This window comes from Rattus rattus, chromosome 8 (genome assembly GCF_011064425.1).
Source record: "Rattus rattus isolate New Zealand chromosome 8, Rrattus_CSIRO_v1, whole genome shotgun sequence".
NCBI classification, from domain to species: domain Eukaryota; kingdom Metazoa; phylum Chordata; class Mammalia; order Rodentia; family Muridae; genus Rattus; species Rattus rattus.
Genome location: NC_046161.1, coordinates 50061341 through 50076543, shown reverse-complemented (window position 1 = coordinate 50076543; position 15203 = coordinate 50061341). Strand labels below are relative to the sequence as shown.

Below are 15203 nucleotides of genomic sequence, written 5' to 3'. Positions count from 1 at the left end.
GAGCTGGGGACTGAACCCAGGGGCTTGTGCTTCCTAGGCAAGCGCTCTACCACTGAGCTAAATCCCCAACCCCTACATAGCAGTTTCTAACCAGTTTCTCACTTGACTATTTCTTCCTCCCAAATTCCTATTCTTTACCAGTTGATTCTTTGAGGCAAAAATCACTCTAAAGGAGCAGTTTATGTAGGGACACAGAATCATTAGGCCCTGGGCTTTGAGGGGAAGTTGAGTTGGCCCTCATTTTTGCCAGTTATAAACATGATCCCTGTGTCTGTTAATAGCCCATTCCCACAGTGACTTTGCCTCCCTTTTCATTCACATGTTCTATGGGATGTTTCCAGAGGCAGGTTTCAGAGTGCTTGATGAAAAAGAAGGAACTAATTGTGTGGGTTTTAGGATTTCACTGCCCCATCTCTCCTCCATCCCCCATAGAGGAGTTAACCTTCACTCAAACAAAAAACACCAGCCTTAGTTTGTAAATATCCAGACAGCAATGTTATTTAAGAATGAAACTTCTTACTTGAATACATTCACATTTGTGTAGATGTAGAGAAAGACTAAAAAGAAAAATAGTGTCATGTGTTTGAAACCGAACAGTAGCTCAGTTTACGGAGGAGCAGTTCAGTTAACAGAAAAACACCAGCCTGCCTAAAGCTTTAAACTTCCATGACTTAATTTAAAACATGGGCAAATTGAAAGAACGGTTTTTGTTTTCAAAAAACCTCAGCCTTTCCCCTGAATTTCCCTTTACTTCTTTGTAAAAAGGAAGGTTATTTTTACTACCCTGCCCTGGCACAGATCCTCCTTATAGACCCAGATTCTCTCAACTCTGACAGACTACTCAGCAGCTTCTAAGCTCCACATTGCTTTGCCTGCTACTGCATCCTCCTCCCTCCCCTCCTCCATCCTCTCCTCTCCTCTCCTCTGTAGCTGCTTTGTTGGCAAAGTCCTGATCCAATCTCATCAGTGCTCCGCAAACAGGATTTAACCAAGCTCACCTTTTAATTTTCTGTTGCTTTTTAAGTAATGTCACATCTGCATTAAGAGCCAAACTGACTACAGACTTTCCATCACTGGTAGGAACTACTGTGTTCCTCCCTGCAACTGACCTTGCAAATTATTTACCTTGTTAGTTCAGCTCTCTTGATTGTCATTAAGGCAGGTACTTAACATTATTTAGGTTATTCAGCCACTGTTTGAAGTGAACAATTACTCTGTTTTCAAAAGTCATCTGGAAGAGACAGCACTCCTGTTCATACAGTCCTGTCAGCAGTGAGTGCACACACTCTGTGACTAACTGCTGTGTTACTTCCTACTGATGTTGAAGAATGGACACTGTTATACTCTCTCCCTCGAGAACTGCCTGTCGATGGTTTGCAGCACAGACTGAATCATCTGTCACCTTTCAGACAGTAAGCAGTGTTTACAAGTGCGATCTCAGGCTGTGCCTCCGCTGGGCTTTTCTTGCATTTAGTTTTGATTTGTTCTGCTGCCTTCTCACACTTAGTTTTAGATGGTGCGTCACTCTGGTCAGAGAGGAGCCTGAGCGACACGTCACTTGGCCATTCCAGGCATACTAAGTGCGAGTTTCACAGAAACCTTTTCAGATTAAAAACTCATTATTTTATTTCTAAAATGCAGGTGGGTCCTCAGTACCCTGTACTTTATATTAACTTTGGAGTACCATTATCTTCTTGTTACATTTTTTTATTCAGATTTATCTAGGCTAAAACTTTATCCTACTAGCTGGGCCCAATGACACAATATGTTAGAACACTATGCTTAAATAGAAACTTTTAAAACATTGAATTACTTTTAAGGGATTTACTTTTAATTATGTAGACGTATGTGGCGTGTGCACGTGTGGATGCAGTTGCCCGTGGAGACCAGAAGTGGGCACTAGATTGCCCAGAACAAGAATAGGTGTTATGGACAGTTTTGAGCCACCCAGTGTGGATACTGGGAACCAAACTTGTCATCCTCTGGAAGTGCAGTACACATCTCTCCAGTGAGCTCATTTTGAACAATATTTGATTTTTATTTGTAATTTGGATCAGTTCTTGTGTAAAGTGTGCTTAATGAAAGCAATTGGCACAATTTAATTAATTCATGTTTAAGATTTAATTCAATTTGAAGACTGAATTATTTGCTTTAGTAAGATGCATTATATATGTATATTTGTGACTATATAACATAAATAATAGTTAAGAAAATGTTTAAAAAAGAGCATTCATTGTTATAGACTCTACACACTTCCACACTGTTAGGGCTCATCTTCATTGTTACAGACTCTACATGCTTCCACACTGTTAGGGCTCATCTTCATTGTTACAGACTCTACACACTTCCACACTGTTAGGGCTCATCTTCATTGTTACAGACTCCACACACTTCCAGATTGTTAGGGCTCATCTTTATTGTCAAAGACTTCACACATTTCCAGACTGTTAGGGTCTATCTTTTTGCTCATCTCACTGTGACATACCCCAAAAGCAAATCAGTAGGCGAATCCAACAGGCCCGGTAGCTCTTAGTGTAGTGTTTGTTTTAATGGTAAGCTAGTAATTACAACTTAGCAATCTGTCCTAGAGGTGGTGGCCATCAGAATCAGTAAACAATTAGTTTCCAAGTTGTATTTGAATAGTGGACTGACAGCTGTGAGCATTGGCTGGACTGGTGAGGAAATATGTACAAGCCAGCCATAGCCAGCCTTCCTTTATGTAGAGCTGGAGGTTACCGTGAGGTTTTCTCTGTAAACTTTGATACCCACTTGCACCAGGCGCTGTTTGAATGGATACATAAGGTGGCGTATGACTGAAAGAAACAGGCACAATTTGTGCCCAGGAGGTATATAAGAAATGAAGTATGAATTTGAGACCAGCCCAGTCTACAAAGGGAGTTCCAGGACAGCCAAGGCTACATGGAGAAACCTTGTCTAGGAAAAACCCAACCCCAACCCCATGGCTTAAAAAAAAAGTTAAACTGCAGCCATTATGGAAAACACCCTGTTTGTGTTTGCTAATATGTGAATGGATGAAGGGTTAATAGTTGAGAATGGCCCTCCTTAATGGGGCTGGAGAGACGGCTCAGCAGTTAAGAGCACACTGTTCTTCCAGAGGTTCTGAGTTCAATTCCCAGCAACCACATGGTGGCTCACAACCATCTGTAATGGGATCTGATGCTCTTTTCTGGCATGTAGGTAGGTATACATGCAGATAGAGTACTCAGCTACATAAAATAAATAAATCTTTAAAAAAAATATCGTAACCAACAGCCATTTAATATGCAGAGGGTTTAAAAAAGAATAGCTTCCATGAGGAAGCAGTGATCCTTAGGCTGCCTCTGAATTAGTAAGACTGCAATGGAGTGGTTGGTGAAGAAGTGAGGGGATGTGTATGTCAATTTTGTTTGCAATATATGAAGGGTGAAGACTTCAGAATGCAAAGCAGACAGAACAATTTAGATTATTAAAATTTTCATAGGGGTTGGGGATTTAGCTCAGCGGTAGAGCGTTTGCTTAGCGAGCACAAGGCCCTGGGTTCGGTCCCCAGCTCCGGAAAAAAAAAAAAATTTTCATAATCCTCATGCAAGTTAGGCCTTGCCCTGTTCATATTTTTAACAATAGTAACATAAAGAACGTATTAGGGGAAAGGGGAGAGTCAGGGATTAAGGTTGAGGGGTTGACCAGATTAAGACATGTGCTTCTGTAAGGTGACAAAGGGTAGTTTGCTGGGACTCCAGGCAGAAGTGAGGTGTGACAGCAGCACCTTGGAGCTGAAAACCCTGTGATGAGAAGGGAATTATCTGTAGCCAGGGAAGAGAAGAAAAGGAAGTGGAGGAGAGATGATGTTAAACAACTCTTTATTCTCATTTTTATTTATTATTCTCAATTAGTATATTCAATTTTTGAAGAATAGTTTGAGTACACAAATAAGGCTGGTGGGTAGGCGACACCTAGAGCACTCCCTGAAGTTTCTTTGCATTAGAAAAAAAATTGTGAGCTTCGGTGGTGGTGCACGTTTTTAATTCCAGGGCCTGGGAGGCAGAGGCTGGTGGGTCTCAGTTTGAGGCCAGGCTGGGCCTACACAGAGAAACTCTGTCTCAAAAACAAACCAAGTGGGTGTGGGGTGCGTGTGTGTGTGCGTGCGTGTGTGTGTGTGTGTGTGTGTGTGTGTGTGTGTGTGTGTGTGTGTGTGTATGCTTGTGTTCATGTATAAATCAGGTGACCGGAGCCACCGTCTCCAGATGTGATTGTACTGCTGTGCTATGATAGGTCTGTGGTGTCCAGGCACTGAACCTTCCAGCCTCAGACTGAGTTTTTTTTTTTTTTTTCTTCTTCTTTTTTTTCGAGCTGGGGACCAAACTCAGGGCCTCGTGCTTCCTAGGCAAGCGCTCTACCACTGAGCTAAATCCCCAACCCCCAGACTGAGTTTTTAGGTTCAGAGGATTATAAGTCATTAATGTTATTGTGGGAACTGCACTAGCTTGAAGATTTATATGTTTACGTTTTCAAAGATGGAGTAATCATACTTGCATTAAAACACTGAGTTCTGCTCCTTAGAGCAAACAGCTTAGCATAGCTTGGAACTGTGTGTGTGTGTGCATAGAGCTGGGGCCTAAGGCTAACGAACCAAAAGTGATGGAGACTGCATGAAGGGGCCTGGAGCTGGAATAAGTCTTTCTGCGCCCATCTTCCCTTTAAGTGTTCCAGCTCCCATGACTCCCAAGTGTCCAAGGAATTTCAATAATGAATCAGGAATGTTCTAGCTTTACTGATTTAAGAATGATGGAATTAATAACCTCCTGGGTTGAAGACAGCTCAGTGGTAGAATGTGTGTATCATATGAGCAGAGCCCTGGATGGAGCCCAGCACCACCTGAGCTAAGGCGGGTGGTAGTGCCCACTGCAGCCCCACTCTTGAAGTGGAGGCACGAAGAGCAGCAATTCAGGGTTCGCTGGGATACACAGACACACTCTCAGAAAAAAAGAGAGCATAGAAGCTGTGAGTGAGACCCAGTGTTTTCACTGCTCTTACAGGGGGCGGCTGGCATCCTCTGCTACGTGGGAGCCTATGTCTTCATCACTTACGACGACTATGACCACTTCTTTGAGGATGTGTACACGCTCTTCCCTGCCGTGGTGATCATGGCCGTAGGGGCCTTGCTCTTCATCATTGGCCTGATCGGCTGCTGTGCTACAATCCGGGAGAGCCGCTGTGGGCTGGCCACGGTAAGTTAGCACTTCATTCTTCACGGGCTGGACTAGGAGGGCTGTTTATCTGGTTCTCTATCTTGGATTGAGAGGAAGTTCTGTAGATGTAGGTGCCTTGTTCTTATAACTTATACCAGAGTTATTAACACATGCCTTAAACCTTTGGAGACTGTCCCATGTAAGTTTTTTTTAATGTAGAGACTATTTAGAACTTTCTTTTCTGGTGTTTTCTTTACAGTTTGTCTTCATCCTGCTCTTGGTTTTCGTCACAGAAGTAGTAGTTGTGGTTTTGGGATATGTGTACAGAGCAAAGGTATGTTGTCCCCTGTGCCTCATTCACCTAGTGCTCTGAAAGTTGGCTTAAGCTTTCCAGGTAAAGTAAAACAGGTTCAGTTGACCAAAGTCAGCATTTTCATTGTTTTATTTCAGTGAAACTGCTGCTTTAATACATCTAAGATTAATTGGCATTTACTTATAAAACTTCTTTTCTCAATATAGATGAGGGCTGATGTATTTTTTTATTTAGACATTTGATAGATACTTGTGGGACATCTGCCCAGTACATAGATGCTTGTCCCTTTTGAGTGACTTGTTATGCTAGATTTCTTTGCATAGACTTTTTGAAAGCTATTAGCCTGTGTGATGTCATAGATCTGAACTATTTGAATCTAAATGGAACAGGAAGTCTTTTTCTTGCTGTAAGTGTACATACAGAATATATTGGAATCTTGCAAACATACCTTGGCTGATGTTAGTAGAGCAGTGTTTTTGAGGGATGGAATCTTTGTTGATTCAGGTGGAGAATGAGGTTGATCGTAGCATTCAGAAAGTGTATAAGACCTACAACGGGACCAACTCTGATGCTGCCAGCCGTGCTATTGACTATGTGCAGAGACAGGTGAGCCTCCCTGACGGTGTCCACACCGACACTAGCTCTCCTGTCATGTGGGTTGTGTGAACCTTCACAGCCAGGACGAACTAACCCCACAGCTGTAAGAGCATGTCCACAGCCCTGCTTCCACATTCACTGCTTTTCACCAGTCTTATTCAACATTTTTTGCTTTATTTGCTTAAAGTAAGTCACACCCATTTCAAACAAAACTTGTTAAGCATTTTGCCATTGGAAATGATATTTAATTCAACTGAATAGGCTGAAACAGCTCAGTGGTTAGGATCATGTATTATTTTGCAGAGGATCTGAGTTTCGTTCCCTGTATCCTTGTTGGACAGTTTCCAACCACCTGCAACTCTCGTTTTAGGGCACAACCGCAGGCTTCCATAGTTAACCTGCACTTGCATGCCCATATCCACACACATATACAATATGTAAAATAGTCAGCTCCACCCCACACCCCCAACGAAGATCCGAAGATTTCTTAGTAAGAAACTCTTTTAGGTGATGTACTTTTCAAGTATAGATCTTGGAACTTATAATGACATCTAAATTGAATTTGAAAATTCATCTCCAGTCACACTAACCAGGTTTTAGTGTTCAGTTCATCCCCAGTGTGTCTAGTGGCTACATGCTGGACGGCACAGATGTGTGCTCTTCACTCACTGTAGACAGCTCTGCTGGGTGTCACTGACCTGGAGTAGCTTGTTAAAGCTCTGCCTGAAGCTCAGCCGACACCTGCATCACCTGAGGAATCTCTCTCTTATCCAGTTGCACTGTTGTGGAATTCATAACTATTCAGACTGGGAAAATACAGATTGGTTCAAAGAAACAAAAAACCAGAGTGTTCCTCTTAGCTGCTGCAGAGAGACTGCCAAAAGCTGTAATGGCAGCCTGGCCAACCCCTCCGACCTCTATGCTGAGGTAAGTTTGATCTGGTTTTCACACTCTAGTCCCCACCTGACTTTTTCAGTCCTTTGAATAACTGTGTTGTCTTTTGTTTTAAGTGCCCATTTGTAAACAGCTTTGATCAGTAGTTCTCCTTTCCGTTGTTGCCAATGAGTAGCAATCTGTGTGTCTGCAACTTTCTCTTCAAAGACAAGTCTAACCAGGCTGTGTGTTCCCAGGGCTGCGAGGCTCTTGTTGTGAAGAAGCTACAAGAAATCCTGATGCATGTTATCTGGGCAGCCTTGGCCTTTGCAGCTATTCAGGTAAGCAGAGTAGCCAAGCAGCTGTTGTCAGAGGTAGTTTGTCCTCTTGTGTCAGCTGAAATAGCTTTAGCTACTAAGCAGAGTGAATCTTCATGCACCAGCCAGCAGTTTCCAAAAGCCCAGAATGCTTTAAAGAAACTATAGTGATCTTTATGGGAGGGATTGCGTGAGGAGACTCTATGCCTTATTTTCCTGAATTGATTAACGAGGGCATCATTCAAAAAAGAAAAAAAATTTACATCAAAGGTATCTTAGTTAGGATTTACTGCTGTGAGCAGACACCATGACCAAGGCATTCTCATAAGGACAACATTTAATTGGTGCTGGCTTACAGGTCAGAGGTTCAGTCCAGTATCATCCAGGCAGGAACATGGCGGCATCCAGAATGGACACCATGGGGCTGGAGGAGCTGAGATTTCCACCTCTTGTTCCAAAGGCAGCTAGCAGAAGACTGACTTCTACAGCTAGGATGAGGGTCTTAAAGCCCACACCCATAGTGATGCACGGACTCCAACAAGGCCACACCTCTAATAGTGCCACTCCCTGAGCCAAGTGCATTCAGACCATCACAGTGGGGCATTCCTGGGAGGTTTCTGACAAAACTCTTTTAAAATACTGGTGTATTTCAGTTTGGGATGGACAGCTTTCACATCAGTGTTTTTACCGCTTCACTTTCTGCTGCTTGTTTTTCTGTTCTTGAGGGTTGTTTTTACTTTTTAAATTTATTTTTGCTGTACTGGAAATCAAACCTAGAATCCAATGTTTGCCAGACAAGTACATTCCCACTGAACTTATGTTTCAAATCCTTACTTGTAATTTTTTTAAAAGTTATTTCTATTTTACCTTATTTTATATATGTGAGTGTTTTGTCTATGTGGATATCTTGGTACCATGTATATTAGGTATCATGCACGTGCTTGGTACCAGTGGAAACCAGAAGAGGGGACTAGATCCCCTGGGGCTGGTGGTATAGCTGGCTATGTGCCACCATGTGGGTTCACTGGAAGACTGCCCAGTGGCTCTAACCATTGAGCCATCTATTTATTTGTTTTGAGGTAGCCACTTGGTACACAATCTCAGCTGGCTCCAAATTTCTGGGCTTAAGTAGTCTTAGCCTATCTGGCATAACGGGTGTACATGTTGTGCCCGATTCCTTGAAGAATGTGTGTGTAACACACACACACACACACACACACAGACCTTTAATACTAGTCTCTTCTAAAGGGAACAGTTTCTAGAAAAGATCTACCAGTAAACACTGAGGCTCTAGCCTTCTCTATGTTTGTGGACTTGTTTTAGACATATACTGTCATGCAGAAAAGAAGCCCTTGACATCAGCTGGCACACACGGGGAGTGCGGTTCATTGTTGGCATCTGTTTTCCCTACTCTGCCAGTGAAAACAGTCTCTGTGTGAAAGTTGGTAAAAGTGTCTGGTGCTTGCTTCATTGCTTACTTAATTGCCTTCCATCAACCATACACTCTCATTTCTTAACTCCATAGGAAAACTATTAAGTTAGAAGGACAGACACCTAGCATGCGGCATAATGGTCCACATTCTTGGATTCTCGGGTTTATATAGTATTTCCTTCAGGTTATGTTGGGTTAACATCTGGAGTCTAGTTGAGAATAGCCAGCTATTTCTAAAGCTTTTCTGTCAAACTCGTCTGAGGGGTTTTTGATTTTGTTTGTTTGGTTTGTTCTTTGTTTTCTGAGACAGGGTATCTCTGTATAGCCCTGGCTGTCCTGGACCTCACTCTGTAGATCATGCTGGTGTCAAACTCACAGAGATCTGCCTGCCTCTGCTTCTCAAGTGCTGGGATCAAAGGTGTGCATCACCAAGCCCAGCTTCTGAATGTCTTTCAAGGCTTTTAGTTCTTTAAGTAGGCTTCCATCCTCAAATGTATTTTAAGACACCTTTTAATTGTTACACTAAAGCCAACATAATTGCTACTTTAAATGTATGTTGTTTGGCCTTCCTGCTCTTTGCATATTCGAGCAGAAGCTACTACATTTACTGGAAAGTGCCTCTAAAATGCCAAAGGGCAATTGTTTATTTTGCTGGTATTCAAACAGCAATGAAATGATTCATTAAAAGCCTAGCTCCATATTTGCTATGGTCTCTGCCATCCTAAACATTTACTTTGTGGCTCAGCATAGCAGTAATTTGTCAGGGATGTAGTCCACGTTTTGACTGTTTGTGCAGACACAGTCATTCATCCAAAAACAATGAACTAGAGCAGTCTTCCCAAGTGGAAGTCTGGCCTGTGCATGTCTGGTAACTTTGATGACAAAGCTGTACATATTAGAACGCAGCAAAACGCTCTGTGGTTGTGCAGTTGTTGTTGCCCAGGAGATACACAGCTGTGTGTGAAACTGATGATGGGTGTCTGTAAAGGTTCCAAGGCTTTGATGTTCAAGATGTGGTGGTGGTCTATGTGAAAAACTGTAAGAATGACAGAAGTGACTCAGTGTACTTGTAGCACGACACAAAAAAGAATAGAGTCTCCGATCCATTCTCCTTTGTTTTCCACCAATATTAGGAAGAGCAGGCCAGTAGGTCCATTACACAGGCAAGAGCAGGGCAGTAGGTCCATCACACAGGCAGTGGAAAACTAAAGCTTGGACTCTGACTCCATTAGGATTGGAGTTTTCAGATGAGATTTATACATTCTTAACATTGAACACTGACAGATTGGCACTGTAGTGGGTAGAACAGAGAGAATAGATTCCTACAGAGAACAGGTTTCTTGGCTCAACGTCTAAAATATTTACTGTGTCTCTTTAAGAAAACACTTACTAACCATGCCCTAGCCTAGTTAAATGGTCCAGGCTTGTGTGGGACCAAAAAGAAAGAGAACCATGAAAAAGAAAAACCTAGCTAATTATAAAAGGATTTTTAATATAAGAAAGAAATTTAGGATTTTTTTCTTATATCCCTTGTCAGCTTATAAATTAGCATGATGTTCCTCTTCTTTGCAAATAGACAAATGATCAACTAGGAATTTCGTATCTAAAGTTCTAATAATAGTGCAAGTCGAGGTTTTTTTGTTAAGGTGTTGAGGGATTGTGCTGGACAGGCAACATGGGGAAGACTGACTGGCAGTCTTTTCTCCGAGTCTTCCAGCGAGCATACCCTGAAGGTAGAGTGATCGGGAGCAGACTTAGGCAGAGGCTGGGCTAGGGAAATGGCTCAGTTGGTAAAGTGAGGACCCAAGGCTGGGGATTAGGGGAAGGGGGGCAATGATGGAGAAGTGGTTCAGTGGTTAGGGCACTGGCTGCTCTTCAGAGGACCCAGGTATGATTCCCAGCACCCACATGGCACTCACAGCTGTCTGCAGCTCCAGTTCAAGGGAATCTTATGCCTTCTTCTGGCCTCCATGGTCACAGATGGCCCTCCTGGCATTTATACGGGATGTGATTTTTCCTTTCATGGCAAATGCTTTAACTGCTGCGTCATCCCCCTAGCCCTTTTATTATAGAGGCAACTCATTTCTCTCAATGTCCATGAATTTGAGTAGTAGTTTGTACTGGACAAGTACTCAATATTTTGGGGCATTTAGAAGCTTATAGGATGTAGCTTTGGCGCTTGCTTTTTGTTTTGTAGTAATTATAGATTACACTTTGAAATAATTCAGTGAACTCCTCTGTCTGCTATACCCAGCTTCAGTGATAACAGCATGCAGAGCTATACCGTAACATGACTAGGATATCTCTCTACTGATTTCAACCGGGTTTCTCATTTATATATTTAGTCAGTTCTATACAATTGTGTGACCTGAGTAGGCATCTGTATCCATCACCACAGTCAAAACACCAGGGGCTGGTTAAGAGCACTTGCTTCTCTTGCCCCGGACCCCAATCAGTTTCCAGTACCCATCTTGTAGCTCACAACCACCTGGAATCCAGTCCCAGGAGATCCCACTCTCTTCTGACCTCTGAGCACCAGGCATCGATGCAGGCAAAACAAAAAAGGTTTACTTACTGTATGTATATGAATGCTTTGCATGCATTCATGTCGGTGCGTGTTGGATCCCCCACACTCAGGTGACAGATGGTTGGTTGTGAGCCACCATATGGTTAGCTGTGAGCCAAACTGAGGTCGTCTGCAAGACCAGTAAGTACTCTAACCACTGAGCCATCCCTCCAGCTCCAACACTATTAAAACAAACAGGAGACAAGTGGTTTCAGTACCACAGCATTTCCTCCTATCTTCCTTTTTATAGCTCTCCTACTTTCTCACACTCCACCTACATAGAATATCATAGAACATTTTCTTTGGCAGTTAATTTTTATATAGTAAGCATTTATTTATGTGCTTTTCTTTTCCTTTTTGTTTTTTTTTTTTTTTTTTTACAGAGTTTATATTTGGTGTTTTACTTGGCTTATGTAGATTGCTTCCCATGACTTGAATATTACAAGGGGGTATTTTTCATTTTAAGAAGTAATATTAAAGCACAGTATTCCTATAATATTTCCAAGTCTATTGTTGCAAATTTTCAGCAGACAGTATAATGTTAGTATAATAGTATCATAAGTGGTTCTGTAATACTTAATGATGAGAATAAGATGTTTCTGAGTAGATTTAATGTTAAATGGATTTGTTTCCAATCAGTAGAGTTTTGTTATGCCTTTTAAATTGCTTTAAGTCAGTACAAGTTGACTTAAGTGAAATAAAAGAACAGCTAGACAAAATGTGTTTTGTGTACAGGCTGTGGCCCTCAGCAGAAGTTACCCAGCTGAGGTGAAGTGAGCTGTGGTCCTCAGCTGAGGTTACAAACATGGCTGCCCTTGCATTTGGGGCATAGATATTCAGAACTGAGAGGTCCTCTTGGTGGATTTTTCCTTTGAGTGTCCTTTCTCATCTTTTTTTTTTTTTATTAATTTTTGTTGAAAGTCTATTTTGTTAGTTATTAGATTGGCTATATCAGCTTGCTCTTCGGGTCTTTTGCCTGGAAAATGTTTTCCCAGCCCTTTACTCTGACGTAATGTCTATCTTTGATATCGAGGTGTATTTCCTGTATGCAGCAGAATGATGGATCTTGTTTTCATCCAGTCTGTTAGCTTGTGTCTTCTTATTGGAGAATTGAGTCCATTGATGTTGGGAGATACTAATGACCAATGATTGGTAATTCCTGGCATTTTGATGGTGTACGTGTAAGAGAGAGAGAGAGAGAGTGTGTGTGTGTGTGTGTGTGTGTGTGTGTAAGTTTCCCTTATTTTGGTTTTGCTGGTATGAAATTATTTATTTCCTGTGATTTCTTGGATGTAACTAACCTCCTTGGGCTAGGTTATTCCTTCTAGTATCTCCTGTAGGGCTGGACTTGTGGATAGATACTGTTTAAATTTGGTTTTATTGTGGAATATCTTGTTTTTCTATCTATGGTGATTGAATGTTTTGGTGGGTATAACATAGTCTATGTCGGTTGGCATAGGTGTTCTCTTAGAGTCTGCAAGACATCTTGTCCATGTCCTTCTGGTTTAGAGTCTTCATTGGAAGTTGGGTATAATTCTAGTAGGTCTGCCTTTATATATTAACTTTCTTTCTTTCCTTGCAGCTTTTAATATTCTTTTCTTTGTTCTCTACATTTAATGTTTTGATTATTATGTGGTGGTGGGGACTTTTCTGGTTCAATCTGTTTGGTGTTCTGTAAGCTTCTTGTACTAGGCATCTCTTTCTTTAGGTTAGGGAAATTTTATTCTATGATTTTGTTGAAAATGTCTTCTGGCCCTTTGAGTTGGGAATCTTCTATTCCTTTTATTCTTAGGTTTGATCTTTTCATAGTGTCCCAGATTTCCTGCGTGTTTTGTGGGTTTTTTTTGTTTGTTTTTTTTGTTTGTTTGTTTGTTTTGGATTTAACATTTCTTTGACCCATGTCTCTACTGTCGTGTCTTCTACGCCTGAGAGGCTGTGTTCCATCTCTCGTATTCTGTTGGTGATGCTTGAGTCTGTAGTTCCTGATTGGCTACCTAGATTTTCCATCTCAAGTATTCCTTTGTTTGTGTTTTCTTTTCCATTTTCAGATCTTGAATGGCTTTATTTCCTTCCTCTCTTTGGTCGTATTTTCCTGGATTTCTTTAAAGATTATATTCATTTCCTCTTTAAAGGCCTTTATCATGTCATAAGATTGGATTTAAGATCATTTTCTCGTACTTCAGCTGTATTAGAATATCCTGAGCTTGCTGCAGTAGGACAGTGGGTTGTGCTGGTGCCACATTGTGTGGGCTCTTGTTGACCGTGTTCCTACACTGGCCTCTAGTTGTCTGGGTTTGCAGTTATTATAGGTTTAGGTGCTGGTTTCTGAGTTTATCTTTGTTAGATGGGTGGTTTGGGGGTGTTTCCCCCTTGGTTTCTATTTCTTCTAGCCTGAGTGGACTGGGGTTCCAGCGACCATCGTGAGTCTTCAGGAGAGTGTCTCCAATTGGGGTTTTTGTGGTCTGTTGATATCTAAAGTTTTGGGTGCCAATGTTGCCCCTGGGGTTCCTAGAACTGTCATGGACTGAAAAAAGCTCCAGTAGCTTCTTCAGTAGTTGTGTGTGAATATGGATCCAGGGCATTGGTGTATTTTAGGGCTGTTGGGTGTGCTTTAATGGGAGTTGGTAGGCAGAGGGCAGGGTTTTACCTGGGGTTCCTGGTGCCCACAGGCCCTCTGGGGAAAGCGGCCTGAGTTGTAGGTGAGTCCCCTGCCTTTTAAAATTCAATAACTTAGATCCTTCACTGTCTATGAGGACTTGGTTGCTGTTTGTGTTTTGTGAGAGAGGGTCAAGAATTTTATAATCAGCTTTCTTTAATAATCTAGTTTAATGCTTTTGCTTAACAACATGACATGTCTCTATCCTAATACGTTATTCCAGAAGGACTAGACAATTATGAAGGAGCAGTGGACCTTGACAAGAAATATGTCATTAATGCTGCTGAATCATTGTTACTGTTTTTTTGACAATTTGGGGTCATTAAAGCTTGAGATAATGTCAATGCCAAGACAGAAATATACATTTGCCAGGGGTGTGTCAGCCTTGTCTTACACTGTTTCCTCCTGCAGCTGCTGGGCATGCTGTGTGCATGCATTGTGCTGTGCAGACGGAGTAGAGACCCTGCCTATGAGCTGCTCATCACCGGTGGGACCTACGCATAGCGGACAGCGTGAGCCTGAGCTAATTTGTAGTGTCCTTGTTCTGATTTGGAAGGTGGATTGAGCAGGCCTGCAGCAGCTGGTTCCTGAGTTCATCTAGTCAAAGCACACGTACACTGGTGTTGGACAGCAGGTTGGCATTTCATGTACCCACCTTCTTACCTACCCATCTATGGCTTTCTTACCCTTGTTCTAGATGGTTCTCCATGCCCTTAATCTCAGAACCATTTACAAGTTTTGTAGTATGGTAGAGCTAAAGGAGGGTGTAGCCTGCTTCTTCACCTCTGAGGAGTAATGGGACTGTGTTGTGGTATCACTGGGCCCTTTTTGTCCTCATAATGAGAACTCTTGGCCAAAGGTTTGGGGGTAAGAGGGAGGACGCCAGCTGTCTGGTGCCGCTCACCAGTGTCCTTTTAAAGAATATATACTGTAGTACAATAACATAGCAATTGTACAAAATGGCTAACATAGATTTTAGAATCAAACAGTATGTGTCCTTGTTCATCTTCAGAATCAGAGACTGATCTTTGAAACTAGTGGTTTTTAATCAAAGCTGGCTTTATAGGAAGACTATAATGTATGCACTGTTTTAAAGCAGTTAGTGTGAGTGTGTGCGTTTCTGTGTGATTGAACCCATTCATCATAAGTCTTACACTCGTTAGAGATAATGTACCCATGGAGACTAGCAAAATAGTATGTAGATGTGATCTCAATTGTAAATAGAAAAATTTAATTCAATAAACTCTGTATCAGTCCTCA

General features: G+C 41.9%; 1 protein-coding gene across 1 annotated transcript in view; it reads left to right on the top strand.

Moving 5' to 3' along the window:
• The window catches only part of Tspan3 (tetraspanin 3), a 23732-nt gene extending 8529 nt beyond the window's left edge, over positions 1–15203 (top strand). The window contains exons 2-7 of the mRNA XM_032909484.1: positions 5037–5228; positions 5449–5523; positions 6007–6108; positions 6874–7026; positions 7230–7313; positions 14355–15203. Coding sequence (XP_032765375.1) covers positions 5037–5228; positions 5449–5523; positions 6007–6108; positions 6874–7026; positions 7230–7313; positions 14355–14447 — 699 coding nt within the window. The 3' untranslated portion in view covers positions 14448–15203. The remainder of the gene's footprint in view (positions 1–5036; positions 5229–5448; positions 5524–6006; positions 6109–6873; positions 7027–7229; positions 7314–14354) is intronic.